The 23,334-nt window shown below is 33.9% G+C and overlaps 1 protein-coding gene across 3 annotated transcripts; it reads left to right on the forward strand.

The window, feature by feature from the left end:
* The first annotated feature begins 382 nt into the window (after positions 1-382).
* Positions 383-21,998, forward strand: LOC149089975 (vesicle-associated membrane protein-associated protein A-like). Of its 3 annotated transcripts, none has more exons than XM_089231653.1 (7): positions 383-686; positions 7,721-7,873; positions 9,732-9,835; positions 14,278-14,358; positions 16,427-16,516; positions 18,890-18,991; positions 20,704-21,998. In XM_089231653.1, the coding sequence occupies exons 1-7, from the start codon at positions 620-622 to the stop codon at positions 20,929-20,931; spliced, it is 825 nt and encodes a 274-aa protein (XP_089087779.1). In that variant the 5' UTR covers positions 383-619; the 3' UTR covers positions 20,932-21,998. The 3 variants fall into 3 exon arrangements, with proteins under 3 accessions (XP_089087779.1, XP_089087770.1, XP_089087788.1); XM_089231644.1 differs by having other exon boundaries at positions 389-686; positions 16,427-16,525; XM_089231662.1 differs by lacking the exon at positions 16,427-16,516 and having other exon boundaries at positions 391-686.
* The last annotated feature ends 1,336 nt before the right edge of the window (positions 21,999-23,334 follow it).

Below are 23,334 nucleotides of genomic sequence, written 5' to 3' on the forward strand. Positions count from 1 at the left end.
TGCGTTTTTTATGGAGGATATTCTGTCAGTTTTTGTCATAAACCCTTGCCCTACTTAATAAAAACGGTTTCTTTTTAAAAAAGGCAATTTTTTATTGGAAAAACGGTACTACTACTGTCATCTATTATCGGTTTTGCAAACTTAAAATTTCTCACTGTTAATGAAACCCCTTTTAATAGTTTTTTTTTTTCACCACTAGACTAACATGACGTCACGACAATAATTTTTTTTAAACTCCGTTTGAAAATAAACTGATCTCATATGAAATTAAAATATTATAAAGAGGTAGAAAACCGATTTTACATCTGAAACCGGACATAAACTGCGTTTTACGTTTTCATTTTTGGATAGCCAGTGATTACACGAACCCCCTCCGTCTCAGCCGCTGTCGTGTGCCAGCCAGCTCAGAAGTGCTATTGATAGCGCATGCGGCGCAGGCAGAATACCTCTTGTGATTGTTTTTTTATTTTATTATTATTTTATGTGTGTGAATATATATATATAAATCGCACCGAGGCCTAGTTTGTGGCTGTGAATTTACACATTAGAAACGAATCCCCGCGATTCTCGCAGACGGTGTTTTATTTTGAATGATCTAAGAACTGATTAATCTATCAAAATGGACAAGATGGACAAACCGGCACAGGTTCTCGTCTTGGACCCTGCATCGGAATTACATTTCAAAGGTCGGTATTTATATATACGCTGATGTGTAGTAGTCGCCCACTTGGGCGAACTGTTTAACGCTGAATAAGTCGGGGGGGAGCCATATTGAAAGCAAGAATTTCACTGATTTAATCAATTTAACGCTTCCGGGATGCTCATCTTGTCCTTTATTTTATCTGCCACTCATCGTGGAACGGTGAATTATTTATTCAGGGATGATTGCGGGGCTGTGTTATCAAGATGGACGAGAGCTGTGGCTCTTCCCTTCCCCCCCCCCCATCCTTGTACTTGTGACTCATTTATGATAGTTGTGTGATTTTCGCCGTGTGTGTATTCCAGAGGGAATTGTTTTTAAATACAAAGTGTAATTTTAGATTTGCACTAATTTCTTTTATGTTTACTTTTTTTTTTTTTTTTAAATCTAGGAATCAAATCATCTATATCATTTTGATCTTGGGAGTGTATTGTATTTTGTGAATTAAATTTTCTTGAACCAAATCAGTTTTGATTGAATGTAAATTATTGCGCCATGCGATATTGTTATTGAAATATCAATGTTATTATATTATATTCTATTTTAGTCGTGTATAATAGAGGTTGCATATATAGTTTGTAAGGTGCTCAAACTCCTTGCTCCAGCATCACAGATCACTTGGGGGGAAAAGTGATCTGTGGTGCTGGAGCAACTAGGGAGCGGGCGTGTCTGATGCCCCAGGTGCTGGACTAGAGGAGAGCAAATTTTTGCCTTTGAGCTGTTTTCAACCAGGGCTGGGAAAATTGAAAAAATATTTTGGCGCCAGCCCAATTTCTTAGAAGCTAAGTATGGTATTTTGTTAAAGGAAAACTGACATAAATAATGTTTTCTTTTACTTCCCCCCCCCCCCATGTTAAAATACGTAGCATAATGAAATCAGAAAAATTTGTGTCACGCCTCAGACTCCGATTTCGCTTTTAGGAAATTTAAGGCATCAATACAGATTTTCTAGTTACCATGGCAACCTGCCACCCGGTATTTGTCCAGTCCGGTCTTTGCCTTTAACATTACAAGAGGGTGCCAAAATGCATGCTTGTCCTGGCTGACCAAGCATCTAGCTATGGCCCTGTGAGCACCTAGTTCCAGGATGTTCATTTCAACATGGAGCGTGATGGATTATTTATTCAGTGATGTTTGTAGGGCTGTGTTATCAAGATGGATGAGAGCTATGGCTCTTCCCACCACCCTTGTGTTCGGGACTCATTTATGGGAGTCATGTGAATTTCGTGGTCTATCCCGTTATACAGTCGAATCCCGTTATAAGGAACTCCAAGAGACCGGAGAAATCACTTCGTTATAACGAAATTTTGTTATAAAGGAATCCAAGGTTTTCACATTTTATTGCTTTGTAAACTTATCTGGAGGATTAGAAAAGCGTTCGTTAAAACGAAATTTTTGCTATAACGGTATTCGTTAAAATAGGATTCGACTGTATTGGCAAGGGAATTATTTTCTAAATGCTAATGAATTTTAAATTCACATTAATTCCTTTATGTTCACATCTGGAATTAAAGATGCATGTATCTTGGATAAATCTTATTTTATAAACTAAATGTTGTTGAACCAAATAAATTTTGTTTAAATATAAGTTGTATTACTATTGAAATTTGATGACGATTCTATTATATTTTAGTCGTGTACAATAGAGGTTACATGGTTAGCAAAATTTCTTAGATAAAAACAGATCTGTTGTACTCGAGCGAGCGGTGTGAGCACCAGACACAGATTTAGGACCAATGTGTCAGGATGGGCAAACTGTGTAAGTTCTTTGAGTTATATAATATTTTATGGGACAGATAAATTTTCACTTATTATTCAGTTCTTGGGAAAGGCGATAGTACCTATCCCTTCTTTGCTCAGGCATCAATCCATTGTGGATTAAGACAAGGCAGACATCTTCATTTAGGAATGGAGTAGAAGCTGGCATTTTCAGCGGCAAATAGAGCGGAGGCAGATATCTTCCGCTGTGAATGGAGTGGAGGCAGGCATCCTGAGCCGTGAATGAAGCTTAGACAGATTTTTTCTTGGCTGTGAATGAAACCGAGGTAGACAGATTTCTTCTTCTGCAAATGAAGCTGAGGTAAGGTATCTTCAGCTTCAAATGAAGTGAAGATAGATATTTTGAGCTGCGAATGCAGCAGAGACAGATGGCTTCAGCTTCAAATGGAGGGAAGCAGACATCTTCTGCTGCAAATGGAGTGGAGGCAGGTGGATCCAGAGTGATGTGTCCTGGAGAAGCAACATATTATGTAGACGCGTTGGATCATACCGTATTTTACAGAACAGACAAATTTACCTATATTATTTGCCTCCCCCCCCCCATATTATTTGAGCCTGGGATCACATTATAAAAGTTTGATGAAAGATCTTTCACAAAACTTGAAAAAAAAAACAAAACAAGCAGCCTATTGATTGCATTCACTCAAATATTACTGATATGTTTATTGGTTGATTATTGTTTAGCCTATTGAAGTTTACAGTACAAATGGGGAGGGGGGGTTCTAAAGCAAAAAGGATTATAAGTGTAGTTTTTAAGAAATCTCAGTTAAGTCATCTGGAGAGTGCAGCCAAAACTTCATATTTGTTCAGAACACAAAGGATATGCGTGTTATTCAAACAACACATGTATTAATCAAACACTCGGATTCAGACAACACAAGAGTCATTTCATTGTCAAATTCTGACTAGCTATCACCAATATCTAAACTAGATTACAAATTCCTAGTTATTGAATGCTCATTCATGGAATGTGACCAGAGTTTTTTGTATGTTCCAGAATATTAAGAAACTGTTGTAGCCAAGGCTAATAACCCTTTCACACCCAAGCATTCATTTTTTGGAATTTCCAAAATTTTACACAACACAAATTTTTTTTCCATTTTTGATATTTAAAAAAGGCATTAAAAACATAAATGTCAGCAAATATTTTTTTCAAATTTTCTATTTTTTTTTGTGAAGAAATAATTTGCTTTGATTAAATTTTTTCAGCCAAGATGATGCATGGTACATTCATCTTCATACACAATTTTTTTTGAGAATTTTATTGCTAAATTTTATGTAATAAATCACTTTTTTCCAGAAGGCACTTTTTCTCCTAGAAGCCATCTTAAGAATCCCTTGAAAGTTCAACTTTAAGTACTGTTGAAAGCCCTCAAAGTTCATATTCACCATATTTCTAACTCAAAACTTGCACAATTCTGTCAGTCAGGGTTTAGGTAACTCCCTGAGGTCAAAAGAAAAATTCTGTGAGAAAAAGCAGCACATACATTTGTGTGGCACCTGAGTCTGAAAGGGATAGAAAGTCTGATGGTGAGGATGAATTAAGAAGACATTATTATTCTGGATTCTCTTAAGCATTTCCTAAAAGGCACAGTGACTGATATAGGGAAGATGCTATGGCTTCTCCCCAAGAAGACCAGACCCTTTTCTAAAAAGAAATCTTAGGTAACATTGCAGAGGTTCCAACAATGAACTTAGTCACACCAAGCTGGAAGATATGATCTCAGGTTTCCCAAATTGAAAGTCAATGACGTAAAACTGAAGCTTAAATACACGTTCAAAAATCTGCATGACTTTCTACCATTTGTGTCACCAGTGTACCACGACTTCTACAATTCTTTTCAGTACCAGGCAGGGCTGTCTTAAAAGTATCATGGACCCCTGGGCCAAGTGATTTTTCTGAGGCCCTACCTTGCAACTTCTCTAAAAATGCAACTACTTTTCATTTTTCTCTGAGGAGCCCTCTTCTCTCGAGGTCTCCCGGGCCATGCCTGGGTAGACCCATGCTTTAAGACGCCACTGGTACCAGGAAGCCAACAAAGACAAACTTGTACCCAAGAGCATGTGTCATTACTTAATACGGAGGACGATGTTGAGTTGGATGAACATGACCGTGTACAGTCAAACTTGTGGTAATTTTAAGTCAAAAGTCACTGGGAAAAAAGTTTGAATTATCCAAAATTCTAATTAATGAAGTTTACTGTATGCTGTATCTTATTTTGATTAAAAGTCATGCTGTCACATTCCCCATCTGTGTAATGACCAACTTTTTCATAAAATTGTTATTTAGAGTGTATTGTGTAATTTGCACTAGGGGTGGGACGAATAGACTGGTAGCCAAATACCGAATATGCGACTAATTTTTTTGTTGAATATAAATTTTCTGAAAATTCATCAAAATTATATTCACGTCAAATTGGTTTTTTTAATTGAAAATAAAATTATTTATTTTAAACTACATTGAATTTTAATTATGCAATTTATATTGTTAAAATTGGTAATTGAAAGATTTTTATTGTCATGGTACTGGCAATCCAATTTAACAATGATATATTGTATTTTTTAATATTGCAGTACTTATAGAATCTATTTTTTTTTTTAACACTTGCTATAATTTTATGTCTAATTAAAAGTATGTCTCGACCATTATTTGCTCCCAACTAGTAATGCATCATAAAATTTATGACTTGTTTGCTTATTTTTCTTCTTCAGATGTTCTTTGCTCCTTTTACCTCTTTCAGTAGCAGCTCAATATACAGGGTGATTATAAAAAAAACTATCCCGACGTATGGGCCCCTAACTATCATACCATTCACAGAAACTGAATGAAATTTTGGCATAAGGTATTTTGATGTATGCGCTCAAGAATGATATGGAAAACAACAGTGTCACTCTTACAGTGAGAAAATTTCGAAAATATCAAATGGCAACACCAAGTTTTTTGTATTGGAATGTGATCTCCATTGTGAAAAACCCTAAATAGCGTTCGAACGGCAACTGTAGCATGAAAATCACCGGTGGTAGATAGGCTAAAAGTGAGGACAACCAATAAGGACAGAGAAGCAGCATAAAATAAAGCATTTTATTGTGTTTCACAAATTTTCCACATGACCTTGTGGAGGACTAATCAGGCTGGGATCTCAGCCGAAGAAAAGGTGTGACGAATGAAACGAACATTAATGCTCTGGTGCACGGCAAAGTCCTTTTTACTTTTTCCTTTCCTAGCTCCGGGGATTTTCGTGCTGCAGGTGCCATTCCAATGCTATTTAGTGTTTTTCAGTATGGAGATCGCATTCCAATACAAAAACTTGGTGTTGCCATTTGATATTTTCGAAATTTTCTCACTGGAACAGTAATAAATCGACCCTATAATAAATCGAGAAGCTATCCATTCTTAGAATAAGGCAACCATAAGTATTCTTTAGGCCTATGGGCATTGTATAATATTTTATCATGTGTATATATTGTTTATAATTTGTGTTAATTGCATTTTTAATTGGGTTGCTGTTTGTTTTTTTTTTCAAATATATGACATCCATATTTTTATGGGCATCTTTTTATCAGCTACCTCGTTGGGCATTTTGCCTGTTGTGGCGTTGTATTTGTATTTGTAACTGTTAGAGTGACACTGTTGTTTTCCATATCATTCTTGAGCGCATACCTCAAAATACCTTATGCCAAAATTTCATTCAGTTTCTGTGAATGGTATGATAGTTAGGGGCCCATATGTCGGGATAGTTTTTTTATAATCACCCCGTATATCTTGTCTAGGTGCATTCTTCAGTTAGCAAACTTATATAATTCATGCTCTTTTTCACTTTATTGAAGTAGGATTCTATTTTCAGTTTCATTTCTAGAAACTCGTCCTGTCATAACCTCTTCCACAGGAAGGGAGAGGTACCACACAATGAAAAATGTAAACAGTAAATTTGAATTTATGGAAAAACTTCTAATATAATTTTTTTAAAATTAGTTTTGTACTTAGATTTACAGAGATATTCTGTTATATATAGATATTCTATATATTTTTTTTATAAAATTTAAAAATACTTTAAATCTGCTGTAAACTACTTCATATGATCAAAACTCAATGTATAAGCACAAAACCGATATTGCAGAATTTGCATACAATTCTACATTCTCTTTAACCCCATTTTTCTCAGAATTAGATGTATGTCACTTTTACACCATCTTGTGCTTTAGACACCGCCTCTCAAATAACACATGCAATGACCCTATATTTTTGTTAACTTAGAGTGCACCACTAGAAGGAAGATTCACTCCCAGCATGACCACTCCCTGCATTGCGCTGCTGCCAGTTAATGATGGGAAGACCTTTGAAGGTTTTTGGGGTTGAAATTTAGTTTCCACTTTGTAATGAGTGAAAAGGCCAAAAGTCTACTTTTCACACTATGTGAACTGCAAGTTCTATTCTGAAAATTTCATCAAGAAAAAAAATCCATGTTTGCTTCTAAGGCTGAACAAAAATTATCTATGATTGAAAAGAGAATTTGTATTTTTAAAAAAATCATTTTTGCTGAAAACTCATAATTTATCTGCAATATTTTTTTACTATGCTAATTCGGTACATCTGTCTACCTTATGTGTTTTTACATTAGCAGATATGCACATTCATACAAACATTTTGCTTTCTTATCTCTATTTTTCCTGATATTTGGGAAAAAAAAACTCTTCTTTCCTCCCCCGATTGCTGCTGATCCAATCTCTACCACAGAAAGATCCTTAAAAATCCAGTTAGTGATGGGAATATAATTGGTGTTTTGTGCTGTAAACAAGTAACTTTCAATCATTAAATACTGTTATTTCTGTATTTCAAATTACCCATGAATTATTGATGGAAGTTTCCTTTATCCCATGTGACTATTGTATTTTAATTGTTCTTATAAGAAAACAGACAAGTTTATGAAATATTCGTTGACTGTGTGGCTGTCCTTGGGAATAAATGTAGCAGGAAATATATATGGTAGTAACTATTTGTGAATATCAGTTTTCCTCAAAAAAAGGCTCAAAGCATATTGGAAAAAAAAAGTCTATTTTTGGCTTTGCAAACTAAAGGGGCAGTTCATTGATTCATTTTATTTGCTAAAAAATATTAAGAATAGTCAGTAAAATTAAGAAAAAATGTGGTTTTAAATTTTTATTAATTGATAAAAATTTCGGTTTACATGTGTTTATCTTTCTATATAAATAACAAGAATTCCTATATTGTTTTTATTTTAGGCCCATTTACTGATGTAGTGACGTCCTACCTCAAGTTAACAAACCCATCTGAACGTCGAGTATGTTTCAAAGTAAAAACAACAGCACCCAAGAAATATTGTGTAAGGCCAAATAGTGGTGTTTTAGAAGCAAAAGAGGTTGTCAGTGTTGCAGGTGAATTATTCTTCTTCTTCTTCTGTGTAACATATAATCTAAAGTGCAAACTCTGAAATGTGTAAATTATTATTGAAAGTTTACATAATTCTTGGGGATTTTTGATACTATTATATTAATTAATTCCACAAAATATCACACAGCTAAAGTTGTTTCCATGTCCTTTGTGCATTTACTTGCAATTTAGTTGACAAGTTTGCCAAATTTTTTTTGCAAAATTTTTTCGCATTTGTATGAAATATATCTGTTTCTGTTGCTTTGATTTCTCAACAGTCATTTCTTTTCTTCCAGACTCTATAGTTATCATCTCTTTGCATAATTACGATCTTTCAGACTTCTAATCATTGCATTTGGAAGCTGTTAAATTACATACATTAAGTCTGTTAGCCTTATCCATGTGTAGTCTATAGGTCTATCCCAGTTCCGAAAGTGTTTAGTATCTGCAGTAAATACAGGGAGCCACTGTGGTGGTCAAGTGGTTATAGTGAGGGACTTGTATCGCGAGGACCCGGGTTCAAACCCCACTGTCACTGCAGTGGTGGTCGGCTAAAGTCGGTTTCCTGTGGTTTCCAACTTCGACGTGCAAATGCGGGTCAATCTCCCCATTGAAAAGTCTTGCCACAGAGAGCAACAGTCCTACAACGATGCAGTTATTCAAACATTACACCTCACTCATACTTAGAAAAACTGATGGCAGATGGCTGCATCGCACACAACAAACATTACACAGAAACAAACTTCACGTTAGGTTTATAACACGTACCATTCCAGCATGTACCAATTCACTAGAGGTTCCGCAGAGGAACATGGACAAGGTGTGTGTGTGGTTTAGTAGTGGTAAATACAGGGAAACGCGATGGGAGGATTTCAAAAGGAGGAATGGAAATGGATGATCTGATTTCCCTGATTTTAAGAAATAGTGAGAGTTTAGAAGAAAAAATTAATTGCCAGATCAAAATATGTCCACATTTAACTTTTAGAAATTCGGGTTCGAATTGCAATTTTTAAAATAAGTACAGCAAAATTGTATTCCAGTACGATCCACTGCTATGTATTTAATAAACACTCATAAAACATTTTACAGATTACTCACACCCGGGCCTCCAAAAAGGTCAGATATATTCAGATGTAACTACAGAGACAGGAATAGTAAATAGACATAAACTCTGCATAATGGCTATAGCCATCATGCCCATCATTGGAACAATCAGCCATGACGCATATGCACATCATACCCAGGAGACTGGTCAAGATATTTTCTTGTTTAAAAAATCATATTTCGTAGAGAAATGGTTCCCAAAAGATGGCCAATTATTGGATGCGTTTTGCAATAAATTAAAAATTAAAGTGACAATGTAGTGAGATGGGAAAAAGAACAGAAACCAGTTTTTCTCATGAAATTTTTTCTTGAGAGGTAAGCATGGTATTTTTTTCTCAAGAAAGAATGTCATATAAATTATGTTTTCCCAACTTTTCTGGGACTTAACCATTTTATGTTTGGGCCAGCTTTTTACAGTCTATGAATAAAGGTTACATTTTAACAATACAATTTACAGAAAAAATCAAATTTTCAAGAATAAGTATATGTAAAAAGTAAATCTGTAAAATTTAGAATTTCAAAATAATAGATTATGTGAGACATTTTTTTGTTCAAAAACTATGACTCTTAATCAATGAATAAAAAATTGGCCCCGAGATCTGCCACTAGTGTGATGATATAGTAAATAGCCAAATTTTGCTATTGTTCAATAATAATTTCATGTCTATTATTAGCCAGTATGTTCATTCATGTATTTTCACATCAATTGGTGCCTTCAAAGTTAAATACTCAGTTTTATTTCATTTCTTATGCTTTCAGTCATGTTACAACCTTTTGATTATAATCCTAATGAAAAAAACAAGCACAAGTTCATGGTGCAGACAATGTTTGTTCCTGAGGGGGATATAAACCAAGAAAACCTAGTGAGTAAACACAAACTAGTATTTACATTAAATTGTTGTATATTAAAATCTCAATCAGATGTAGGCTTCTCTATATGAGATCACAGCTGATGCAAGCATTTCTTAAACTGTCTTCAGTTCATTATTTGCTTACTTTTGAAATTTCATGCTTTTTATTAGAGCTCAAGTTGGGCTTATATAAGCAATTTTGTGGACTCTGTATTTTTGTGACATGGTTTAACAAAAATTATACTGTAAACTGGAGTAACTTGGATATACATTTTGGATATTTTTGTATTATCTCCCTTATGAATTAACATTTTTTACTAGAAGATGCATCTCTGAGAAGTGGTAGTTTTTAGTCATTTGTTGTTTATGTTTTTCCAAGAGTGAAACGTTTAATAACTTATTGTAATGGGGAAAAAATAATGCAAATTTGTACCCAAGTCACCCACCTGAAGGGGGTGACTACTCTATTACCTTCATATTTCACTTTTCGAAGCATGTTTCCATCTCACCCAACTGGAAATAATTAAGAGCAAATAAAAAGTATACATAAATTTTGTTTTTATTACAAATATAAATACAGTAGAGCATTGATTATCTGAATACCTAGCTATCAACCGCAAACCCGTTCCAGTCGGCTAATTCAATTTTAGCCCCGTTTACATGTGCAAGATTGGGGGGGGGGGTCACTTTTGCGATTAATGCCTGCATGGCAACTTTTTTTCCTCATGTGGGAAAAAGGGATGAAGATCCGTTAGAAGAGTCCCATCTTTGTTGCGGAATAATGGTGGGTGACTCCGACTTCCTCTCCCATAATCCTTTGTGCCACGAAAACTACTGTAAGCTCCTTCATCAGCCATCTTGAACCAACCACTTCCATTCAACACATGTAACCAGTGACGACTTCTGGAAAGAAAAGGGGAATACTGGCATAAACTAAATGTTATGTAAATGGGTTGTAGCGAAAATCCCTGTTGCGGGTAACTTCCCAGGATATTTTATTGCACATGTAGACAAGGCTTTTGTATAGGGAGACAAGGACATCGTGTCCCCCTTCCCCAAACCTTGATGCCTATCTCCGCCTATGGCCAGTGAGAAATATTCTTTGAATCCTTTCAAATGAATCAATTGAATCGAACACATTCCCCCCTCCTCCCTTCCACTGGCCAACCTTCGGTAGTTGGCGAAGCAGCCAACACAACAATAATGTAGAAGTTACGCTATAGGCCAAGAGGGCTTTTAGTTAAAGAAAATAAATTTTGGACTTCTTTTCCTAAACTTTAATTGCCATTTACAATACTTTAATGGCCATTTTGAACTTGTCAAACTAGGCCAGTCAGTTCTTTATCATAACAATAGCTAAGAACAAATCATTCTATGTTTTAAACAATATTGAAATATTTACTTGATAAAAAAATCCAAAAGCATATAGTTATGCAGTAAAACCCCTCACCCCTTAACCTCTGTTTTATGGCTAAACGAGAGTATTGTGGCAGAAAGCCTAATTCAATGATGTATTTCAAAACCTTGCTTAACTGTCACCTTCGAATACGGTCATATACACCATTTTCATCATTCGTTCCATTGGACTAAAACCCCTATATAGACATCAATAGCTGCAATTTTGGTTCAAATTATGCTCACTAGATGGTAGCACAAGTTCTAATATTTGTTCCACTTTTTGGCTTTTTTTCAATGAAATTTTTTAGCTTGAAGTTTGTCTCTCTCTATCACTAAGAGAAGAGCCTCTGAAAATTGACGTCATTGAATACAGTGAAAAATGTAAAATAAGAGTTTGTGTTCTTGCAAATGAATTCAATGTCAGAATTAAGAAGTTGTAGGTGAATCTGCTGAATGATGAAGTGTGTGAAGAATGGAGTAAAAAACTGCCAAAAATTATCAAGGGATGTTCAGCCGATGATCTTGTATACCTGGGGTGGCCAACAGCTGGCCTGCAGACTATGTTTGAAGGAGTTGGAATAAATACTCGGCAAAACCCACCAAACATTAATTGATCCGTTTTTCCAGAAGAGATGTAAATTCAGTATATTTCTCTTATAATTTTAATTGTGTGTCTGTACAATGATTATGTTCTTTCATGAATTTAAATGCATCTTATATTGTCAAAATTTTGTTTATTTGCAGACAAAGAACCATTTGTGTTATTGTTAACACTGTATTTTACAGTTTCAACAGGAACCCCTCTCCCCTCTGATGTGGTCACCTCTCTTTTACAGACAAATATTTTTTGTCCCGCAAAGTGTCTGCAAAAGAGGGGGTTTTACTGTATATGCAACTAACATTCATTAATTTAATCAATTTAAATATTCTGGAGTAATATCTTTATAAAATATCGCTGCAAAACCATTAATTTTTCTTTGAAAAAGAACCACCGTGAATGAACAAACGTGTTCATTATGAGCTATGAAAAATTTCTCTACGTTGTAGAATAATTGAGAAAGCGTGGAGGGGGAAATTAGAGTTGTGGAAAATTTTAATTTTTTATTATGACTTTTGAAATTTATTTGCTATTTACTTTTGAAAAGAAACATATCTTGTTTCCCAACTGTGACAATTATTTCCATGGAATTTATGATGAGCAGTTTGGAGCAATTTTTTTTTTTCATTATTTTTGCACATTCATTGCATGTTGAAGTTGTACAACCCATGCAAAAATTAAGTTTTGTTTCCACATTTTTATTTACTATTATTATTTTGATCTCTTACCAGCAGTTACATGATCAAGAGCAACACGTATGATGAACGCAGCTCTTCAATATGATTTTAGAGAAACTGCTTTCAAAAAATTGTTCTGGCCTTCTGTACTGCTCTGTACAAAATCCAGGAATATTTTTATAGTGAGATCCAGGATGTTGTAGAAAACGTCTGTGATGCCACCTTCACCGAATATTTTCTGGGCATTTGATCGCTACAACTACGATCGTTACACTTTGTTGAATTGTAGTGTGAAATAGTTTCTCTGTATGTGTGGAAGCTTTTTGTGGCTACTACTGCCAATATCGAGTGCCAGATGAAGCATGCTGAGTAATGAAAAACTTATATTGTTCTTTCCTTGATAAATTGTAATTGTGGCATCATTGTTCCATACAACTGTAGTTTCATTATCTTTCTTGCGTCAGATAATATTACTCTTCAATTTCGTCTCTACTAAGCTCGTATTTTTTGGCTTTTAGCATTTCAGCCAGCTTCAGTGTAGTGAAATAACGTGTCGGTTGAGGCATTTCAACTCTTGTTCTCAAATTGCCTGATCAGTGGCATCACTATGTGCTCTGAAACAGATTCATTGGACGCTGATACTCCCCAAGGTTTGGAAATCCGTGCAAAACGTATTTGGTGCAAGCTAGAATTTTATTATTTTTCTGTGACATCGTTTGCCTACAGAAATTTCAACTACACGTTTTTTTAGAGTTAAGCTTTTACTCTCCCAAAATCTTTTCCCGTCAGAATTCCAGGTATTCAAGTTTATGAAGGAAAAAAATATTTAGCTCTACTTGCCATTCCTCCATTGAAAATAGATAATCTGCTCTGATAATGAATTGACCTTGACAGACCTTTATTCTTCACTATCTTCTTTTACAAATAATTTTAGAAAGGGTAACCACTTCCAAGAAAATTCTACACCCCTTTTTCCCTATAGAATAGTAAGTTGGGTCAAAATGGCCCAAACCGCGGTTGTAGGTATAAGTGCTTATAGCTCTGAAACACAAAATGTGAAGGTAATAAAATTTTCGCAAATTAATATTCATATGATATCATACGTCACAAAAGTTTTTTAACATCTGCGCCTAAGTTTTCTAGATAAATGAAAACAAAGTTTGATTTGGGTCGAATTGACCCACTCCTCGGTTCTAATGTTAATGACTTCAATTTCTCTGTGGGGAAAGAAAGTTCTTGGAAGAGCCTTTAGAAGATTTTAAAGAAATTGGTTTCTAATCATCTAAGAAAAACAATTCTAGACTAATCCTGACTTAAATATTAGTTGATGTGTAAATAATTAAAATATGAATCTTATTTTGTATTTACTTGTATTACATCATAGAAGTTTAAAAAAATTATATTATTCAAAATTGCTTGAAATATCTGATTTAAATCAAGGTACTCTGAAGCACGTTTGGTTGAAAGGAAATGAAAACAGGTTAAGAGAGAGAGAGTACCAAAGAATGGAAGTGTAATTCAACTTTTTATATATTTGGAGAATAATTTTTTTCTGAGAAAGTTTCTTTCTGGATGAGTAACAATGACAACTAATGTCACTTGAGAAAATGTTTACAATTATGAAAATCTATAGGTGGGTACAGTTTATTATCATTCCATGCAACTTCAGAAACAGGTCTACACACATTAAATAAAAATTAGAGAGAATGTTGTTCATGACATCAGTAGCCTTTGATACAAATTTGATCAATATTTTCTTAGTTCTTATTTTCATGTTTCAGTGGCGTGATGCAAAACCTGAAAGCCTTATGGATTCTAAGCTGAGGTGCGTGTTTGACATGCCTGCTGAAGCTATTCAAAATGTGAGTGAGAATAAATATACCATTTATTATGCACATCATTGAAAATGTCTTTTTTTAATGTGTGCTTGTGGAATATCAAACATTGTTTATAATTTTGTGTTGTATGCATGTCTGAAAAAGTATTGATTTTAAATTGCATGAAAAAAATGCACGAATACAGATTAGATCTGCTTTGTTCTTAATATTCATAGAATTTAAAAATAAAATTTATAACGTTTACAAAAATATAATTAGGTGCATGCCTATCGCAAGCACACACACACACATTTGTGTTGTGTTACTGTCGATTTTATCTACATCAGGGTTTGACAAATCCCAGGTGCCAGGTCACCATAGTGACTATAAAATCTGTATTGGAACCTAAATTTTTCTGTATATGATTGCTAAATTAGAGTCTATGAATAACACAAAATTTTCTGTTTTCATAACGTGATTTAACGAGGGGAAAGGATATACGAAGTATCGTAAAAGTAAAAAAACAATTTAGGACCGTTTCTCTTCAGATTAAAATCATTGCCTAAGAAATTTGGCACCTAAATTTTTTTTGATTTGTCAAGCCCTGGTCTACATGTCTATTGATTCCATCTTGTGTGTAATTTGTCTTCATCAAAATGATGGACTCTAAGTGTACATACTTTATGGAGTGCATGTCAATATACAGTAGAACCTCTATTGATCAAGCCTCTATTAACCGAAACATTAGACCAGATCAAGGCCTATTGGATACATTGGCTTGGGCTGTGGAAATGCTAGTTCTGAAAACAAACTCAACCTTTTTTACAGGCCAAATTCAGATTTGGATTGATTTTCATTTTTCCCTTTTATTCATTGGATTTTTGGTGTAGTGATTGGTCCAGAATTTTTATTTTGTTTTATTATGATTTTATTTATTCGTATATATTTTCTGGGCTCGTTTATGTCCATAGAAACTACATTAAAAATCAAGTCAAGAAATATGCACTTAGAAAAAAAAATTGAGAACAGATAAGTAAAAAAAAATCCATGGAATAAGGGCTGAACTGAATAAAATTTTTGTTTTATAAACTGAGCTCATAAACTTACACCTTCAGGAAAAAAAAATTACAATGTTAAAAGAAGGATTTTTTTCCCAATTAATCACACATCTATTCTCAATTGAAAACATTTGTCATATAAAGGCTATCTGTTTCTTTCTCTTTGGAAATCAGTGAAGCCAAGGGCTTCAAAGCATGTGAGTGTCGTGCCATTGCCTGTTAGCTGTTCACAAATTGGTATGGATGAATGGATGAATCTCAGCATTTTCTAGAAGTGGTTTCATGAAGAGTTCGTGCCACAAAAAAATATTTAAAAGACAAAAGTTTGTCAGACAAGAATTTTTTTCAACTCAATCCTCAATCTTGCCCATCAGAGAAAGGTTTTGTTGTGAGAGATATAAAAAAGTCTTCTCAAGTACAGAATGCTATAGCATCGATGCAGCGCAGGCCAATCTCCCATTTAAAAACTCTCGCCACAAAGAGCAACAGGCCTACAACAATGCAATTATTCAATTATTACACTCCTAGTTAGAAAAACTGATGGCAGCACTACACATGATAAGCATTACACAGAAACAAACTTCACGTCAAGTTTGCTTCATGTACACACACATTCTAGCATGTACCAATTCAATAGAAATTCTGCAGAGCAACGTGGACGAGTTGCATGTGTAGTTTAGTAGTAGCAGCTGGCAGACCATCGTCTTGATGCCCAATGTGACTCTGACTATCATTTTCTTTGGCTAATTGAAGTTCTACTGTTCTTGTTATCTAAATTTTTTCCTCATTGATTGATAAGACCTAGATTCTAATGAATATGTTGGAATCATAGAAATCACTTGCATATACACATATAATTAAACTTTTTAAAATTCTATCCACCATTAATTTCTTATGCCATGATACCAATATTTTTGTTGAGTGCAGTTCAACCCTTACTAACATTTTTTTTTCTACTTCCTATCCCTCCCTTTATTGTGTGCATATCCTTGCTTGTTTCCCTTGAATTTTTATGGATTGCTTTCCTGTTTGCCAAATGTTGTATAACACCAAAGAGCAATGTAGAAACAAATGCTGTTCAAGGTGATGAAAAAACTACTGTGAGCAAAGTAACTACAGAGTCCTCTGTGAAGGCATCTCCAAAGGTAAAATATGTATGTATTGTGCATATATGTATTTTTACATATAATATTTCCTAGCATATTGTAATACGTTTCTGCATTTACAGTTGAGTGATTATAACAAAATTGAATATTACGGTTAAGTATAGGTTATAACATAGTTTTTCTTCCTAGTAAACCTGCAATACCAAAATAGTGTTGAAAATACTGCTTATAACAAAATGATATATTTGTGAACATCAAAAAGTAAGCAAGATAGAACAGGAGTTTTGGAGAGAATGTGAATTTTTTTACTTAATATTGAGTCCACAAAATCAGTTCTCTTTCAAAAACAAAGTCTGAATGAGAAGGGCCTACTACTATACTATCCCAGAAAAGACTAAAGACTATTCAGTTCTATCAGCACCATCTACAATTAGATAGTGGAAGATCTTCCACCTGTAGATAGTGCTAGTTTTGTTCATTCTCAGAACTGCTCTGGATGAAGAGAAATTGGCAAAACCACATTTTCATTTATGTCAGAATTTCTCAGTCTTTGTAATGTAAACCCTAGGACCATTAGAGTCTGACTGTTTGACTGGTTACTTACAGTAGTGATTCTATTTACTGTTATCGTATCTGTTTTTGCCATCTGCTTCTCCCTTCAGTCAATTTTTACCTGCGGCTCTCCAGAATAGTCTAGTAAACAATCACTTTAAATCTCTTAACAGGCACACACATAATATTGGCAGCTTGCCTCTGACATAGGTTGGTAACGCAGACCGAGAACCCACTTAGTCTCATGGGCATTGTATTATGTTTTATCATATATATAGCTTTTAGTTTTTGTAATTTAGATTTTTAATTTTTTTTAAATATATGGCATCCATATTTGTTACAGGCATCTTTTTCTCAGCCACCTTGTTGGGCATTTTGCCTGTTGTGGTCTTGTATTTTTTATATGGGTCTAATATTTTACTCAAGTCTGTGTGAATATCAGGCATATTTGAGACATATGTGAATAATTTTCACTTTAATTACGATTAAATTTTCAAGTCTGTCCACGGGCTATAGATTAAAAAATGATACTTCAAATGAATTCCTCTCATTAAACTCTAGTATTTATCATGCAATGGTTATAATGAATATCAGATATTGTGAATGTTTCTCACGTTCCCTTGCAACTTTGTTATATCCGTACTCAGCTGTATATTTTCAATGTAAGACAGGTTATATACCATTTGAAACTGAAATTATTGTAATTTTTTTAATTATATCCCCTTTTCAGTTTGCATTTATAGATTTTTCATCATGTATAAATTTGACCAAAGAATCATCAATTTGAATACATTTTTTTGTACAAAAATATTTTTATATGACATGATGTCGCTCTCCACTTGTTAATGCAAGATATATAGAAAATATGTTGTGAAGATATTTATTTATTTATTATTTTTTGAGATGTTTTAAGGAAGGGGAAAAACTCATCTCTGCCGGGAGTAGAACCCGGGCCCCTCGTTTACCAGATGAGTGCTCTCACCACTAAGCTACAGAGGAGATAGAGATTCTCCAGTGAAGGAAAATCTCTTATCTCCTCTGTAGCTTAGTCGTGAGAGCACTCGTCTGGCAAACGAGGGACCAGAGATCGACTCCCGGTAGAGGCAGAGATGAGTTTTTCGCTTCCTTAAAACATCACAAAAAATAAAAAATAAATAAATAGCAAGAATAGATTTGATCTTTTTTAAAAATTAAAAAAAAAATGAAATAGCAAAAGCAATCACATTAACTCTTCTTCAAATGTGTTGTTTGTAAAACAGAAGGTCCCTGATATTATTCTAGCTGATGTAGACTGAATATACTGGATCTAACTGGAATGATAGACTTTATTAGATTTTAATGTAAATGAAAACAAATTGTGAAAATTACAATTCACAAAAGTTTTTATGAATCAGTGTACAAATCGGTATGAAAATATATTAAGCAAGGTACTGTAATTCATAACATTGTTTTTGTGAAGATTACCGCACATATTTTGAGAAACAGTCTTTCAATGAATGTCTTCTGAATCGCACTCTAATTTCATGTAAGATATAAAGCTTTTGCTGCATATTGTGATTGTAGTTGAACCACTTCATCATGCAAAGTGTTGGGTTCTTCATTTTTACTGTGCATTTTTAAAAAAAATAAAAGCCTAGTGGAATCTTGACATTAAGCAGAGGTGAAAAAGCGTTGGAGACTTTTGCAAGGTTTCAAATAATTTTCATTCAATATGCTCAATGATCATTATTCTTACTGTAATTAATACTATCATTTTTCAAATTATCCTTGAAAAAAAACAAGAAAACCAACTAATTTTCTTATACTGGCATAATGAGTCCTATAGTATTTGGACTTATAGTAGATTTCTATTCCTTACAGATTACTGCTAGCAGTGACTTAGAACTCAAGAAGTTGTTGGAAGAAAATAAGAGGTTGAAGGACGAGGTTCACCAGATGAAGCAAGAAAATGCACAACTAAAGGTGTGTGATAAATTTCATTTTAATTCAAATCAATCAATCAATTATGTTTTATTTTTTAAGTTCATTATATATACCCAAGTGATCCAACAGTTACAGAACAATTTTAAAATTGATAATTCAAAACTCATTTACCATAGAAAATTATTTTCACAAATGTAGGGTATTTTTTCTTTATAATAAAAAAAATGTCAATTGTTTAATTTCTATAGAGTTATAGTTATTTTTTTTAGAGTCATATATCTTATAGTTCTTCCAATGCAGTAGAAAGTAGGTCCATATTATTCTCAAGTGAGACAAATTCCCATCCAGGTCCTAGATGTCAACTTTTCTTCATAATTTTCAATTTTTAACACACTTTGTGTATGTATATTTTTGTGTTTTTAACTCATTTGTTATTTCATATTTTGATTCTTATTATATTTTGTCATTTTTGCTGTTTGACTTCCAAAGCTTGTTTCTCGCAAAAATGTCGGGGGAACTGATGGTAATTTTTGCCTATTAGGCTTACCATCATTAGAAACATTTTTGCAGTTTGGAGCAATGTGGGGGGTTCCCCCCTTGAGAACGACTTCCTCATTGATCCATATTTTTCCTTTTAGAATTTTTCAATAACTTCTCATCTTTCACCTTTTCATAATATTTAATTTTGGGTTATGTGTATAAAGCAGCCTTTTATACTCTAACTTTTGAAATTTTTCATTGAAATCTGTTTTTGAAAAAGTTTTCATTGAAAGCTGATTTTGTTATTTTAATTTTCTCTTTGGTGCATACTATATATATATAAAGAGAGAGAGAGAGGGTAGCCATCTTCAACCTGTTGCTCGTGAGCACTTAATCAATGTTCCAATTAAACATTTGTACGCATTTCATTCAAGGATTGAAATCATCCTGTTTTCATGCATTCATATGTTAAACACTTGCCTTAAGGGTGCTCTTCTTTTGATGATGGGTACAGGCAGTGCTTATGACTAGAAAAAGGTTGAAGATCTCTGAGCTAGGGACTACCACAAAAGCTCAATCATATTAAGCAAGTAGCTGGTGAGCGAGCAGGTTTTGTGTAGCTTAGCAAGTTTCATCTAACACATGGCTTGTTAACTAGGAAACCAGATACCTAAGCATCACATTTTTTCCCCTTTAATTTTTCGTTGACTCCTTATGTTGTGAGCCAAAGCAAGTGGAAAGTAGCATACTCTAACTTTACTCACACTATCACAGTGAAAAAACGAGTTCAACTGCAAGAAAGTAGCTAGTGAACTCACTCAATGTTATTGAGCCTTTTTAGCCAGCTCCCAAAATGTCCTCCCCTGGAAAATTGTGCTACCAATTCATAAAATAAGTACATCCTTGAATTTGTAAATTTTGCTTGGAAAAATCCTTGGATAGACCTTGAATTTGTCTTTTAATTGTACAAACTGTATTTTTATCTAAGCAATACTCCTATGACGTTTGAATTCAAGAACTGAGCATTTCAACATTTTAGAACAATTATGTAACTTTGAAGTTTGTATAAGTCAAGGTAACATCTAATGCAATCAATGAAATATAGGGAAATAGTTCACTGATTTGATCTATTACTTCAATCCAGGACATACAGATCGATGTTTGCTAGTTTAGTGTTGTAGTTGTATAAATTGGAATAGTTTTCTTTCTATCTATGATAGTGATGATTGTATCATTTATATGTTGGTACACAAATCTTATAATGCTATTAGGAGGAAGGGATGCGACTACGAAATCGTGGAATGTTGTCTGGTGACAGCGGTGCCCGCTCAGCAGCTGCTCAACACGCAAGCAACCCCAGCCAGAAGGAATCTGTGCAGCAAGCAGCAGGCTTCAGCACCACCCAGATGTCTGAACAGCCTCAGTCTCCGATGCTGTACTTAGCAGTCATTCTTACCATAGGCCTTCTTGGCATCTTTATCGGCAAGTTTGTAGTGTAGAGGAAAAATAAAAGGAATGGAATAAAAGACAAGAACGAACGAAAAGAAAAAAAAGTTCAGTCCTTCTGTTTTTTTTTCTTTCGGCTGCCTTCCCTTAATTTCTAAGCTACTGGTCTGTTTGAAGTTAGAAACCTGCCTGAGAGTGCGTATCGCAGTGTTAACAAAAAAAAAAACATAGAAAAAAACTGAATGCTACAAAAACCATTAAAAATTACCAGCAAATAATTTATAATGCTTATTACTGTAAAAAAAAGAAAAAGCATGTTAATACAGATCTGTTTAGTCTTTCATCATATGTTATCATTTCCTATATGTTCTGAGAGAAAATGTTAGTTTGTAATTGAAACATTTTTTTTTGCCAAACTTTTATTTGTGTTTATTTCCCGGACTTGAAAATTAGTTTAGTTTTTTTTACATGTTACATGCTCTTCTTTTTTTCTTTTCTTTTTTTTCAATAAACTTATTCTATCAATTTTTTCTCTAGTGGTTCTAAAAACATGTTTTTGAATTTGTGATACTTTTGAATTTTTTTTTCTTTTCTTAAAGTATTTGATTTAGCTTGTATGAAAAGAGAGGAGTCAGTCGCCTTATAAAGTATTTAGTTGTTTTTGAATATTAGAGGTTTACATATTACTTTTATTTTTAGTTTAAATTTTTTATCCACTCAAATGCAATTATATATATAGAGAGTATGATATGAGAGCACTAGAAATTGAAAAGAAGATATGTCAAGTTTGGTTTTGCCCAATCGGGGGTGAGTGTGTACAGTATTGTCATTGAAGCATTCTATCTCTCTCTATCTCTTTATGATACGTGTTGTATATTAAAAAACCAAGAAAACAAGCCTTTTTTATAGGTCAAAAATGAGCTGAAATTTAAAGGGTGCAGCATTACTAATGGCCTGAAAGGCTAATTTAACTTTTTTTTATATAATTTTTTTCTTCCTATTTCCCAGTCTAAAAGATGTCCTTTGGCCCCTCCCAAGTAATGAAATTGTTATGATACTTGACGTTTGTTTGAGTGTACCTTTGTTATGAGCTGAATTACGAATAAATATATAAAACCCACTGTGTATTTTGTAAGTGTTTAAGGACATTGTTTCATTCTTATATATAACTAGCGATACTACCGGCAGTTCCTCGGTTTGCTTCAATTACTGGGAAGATTGAAAAAGTGACAAACCGTTGTGAAGGCATATATGCATGTCTGAAACATAGTGCTAGGGAATCATGGTAACCAAAAAAACCATTTTTGCCCATTTCGGGACATTTGCCCAGCTCTGCCGAATTTTTATCGCTGCTTACTGAAGACAGAGAAATTTTTGAAAACATGAATGTTTATATAATGTTTATAAGTATTTCACTCACACGATTGATCCAGCTTGGTCTTAAAGGGATACAGTAGCCTATCGTTCAATCCGGGTCCTGTTTCGTATACATGCAAAATTTATGATAGATCTAAAATTGTAGATTTGTATAGAGAACATACACACACAAAATCAATTTTATATATATAGATTTGGTGTTGAAATTCATATTTTTATGGTTTTACATCTCTGCTCAGTTTGTTTTTTTGAAACAAAATTGTTTCCTGCTCTTGAATGCCAGCTAGAATGGGACAATTAATAAACATTTAATTTGAAACCAAAACTTTGAAAGTGACTTAGGCATTGGTTTCAATAGAAAAAAAATTGAATTTCACATTTTGTGGGGGGGAGGGGGTGAAATAACCAAAAGATTAAATTTTTCTTTTAGAGTAGTCTCGATAATTTGAGTTGAATGGGACAGACCAACTCAGAATATTGAAAACTCAAATCATTTGAAAAAAACAATACATATCTCGGAAGGGTGGGATGTTGCAAATGGAGGCTACTTCACTTTACATGAAGACATGGCCATTGTAATTGAAGCAAAACATTGAACAGGTACTTATTTGATGAATATAATTGTTTTTTACTTTGTTTTAATTATAATAATTGGGGTTTTTTTGGATCTATGTATTTATACTTATGTAAGGTAAATTAAAATTGTTTTTTAACCTATTAATTTAATGGCTTAATTCATTAAGGATTAGACTGCAACAACCTCCTAATGAGTGAGACTAATAGGGGTTCCTGTCCTGGGGCCCCAATATAAAAAAATGTGTATTGTTATTTGCACTGCAAATCCACTATAGAGCATCAGCCTGTGAAAAATTCCGACCTGTGAGTTCGGTAAAGACCTTCAAACAAATCACTCTCTTTCATAGCAAAACGGTGGTTTTTATTGAAAAACATGGGGGGGGGGGGTATTGTTAAGCGATTTTGAGAAAACTCCAGCGTCTTGGATTATCCAGAACCTTGAACTTCCGAGACTCGAATTATCGAGACTGCTGTATTGCATGCATGTAATGTTTTCAGAAGAA

This window comes from Pholcus phalangioides, unplaced genomic scaffold (assembly GCF_987345545.1).
Source record: "Pholcus phalangioides strain wild (caught in Gottingen) unplaced genomic scaffold, Ppha-v1.0 ptg000001l_1, whole genome shotgun sequence".
NCBI classification, from domain to species: domain Eukaryota; kingdom Metazoa; phylum Arthropoda; class Arachnida; order Araneae; family Pholcidae; genus Pholcus; species Pholcus phalangioides.

What these genes read in the sequence shown, in the direction of transcription:
- LOC149089975 (XM_089231644.1), top strand. Translation starts at nt 620, where the DNA reads ATGGACAAGATGGACAAACCGGCACAGGTTCTCGTCTTGGACCCTGCA. An exon ending in ATCGGAATTACATTTCAAAG is followed by an intron (nt 687 to 7,720) that starts GTCGGTATTTAT and finishes TTTTTATTTTAG; the next exon opens with GCCCATTTACTGATGTAGTG. An exon ending in AGAGGTTGTCAGTGTTGCAG is followed by an intron (nt 7,874 to 9,731) that starts GTGAATTATTCT and finishes TTATGCTTTCAG; the next exon opens with TCATGTTACAACCTTTTGAT.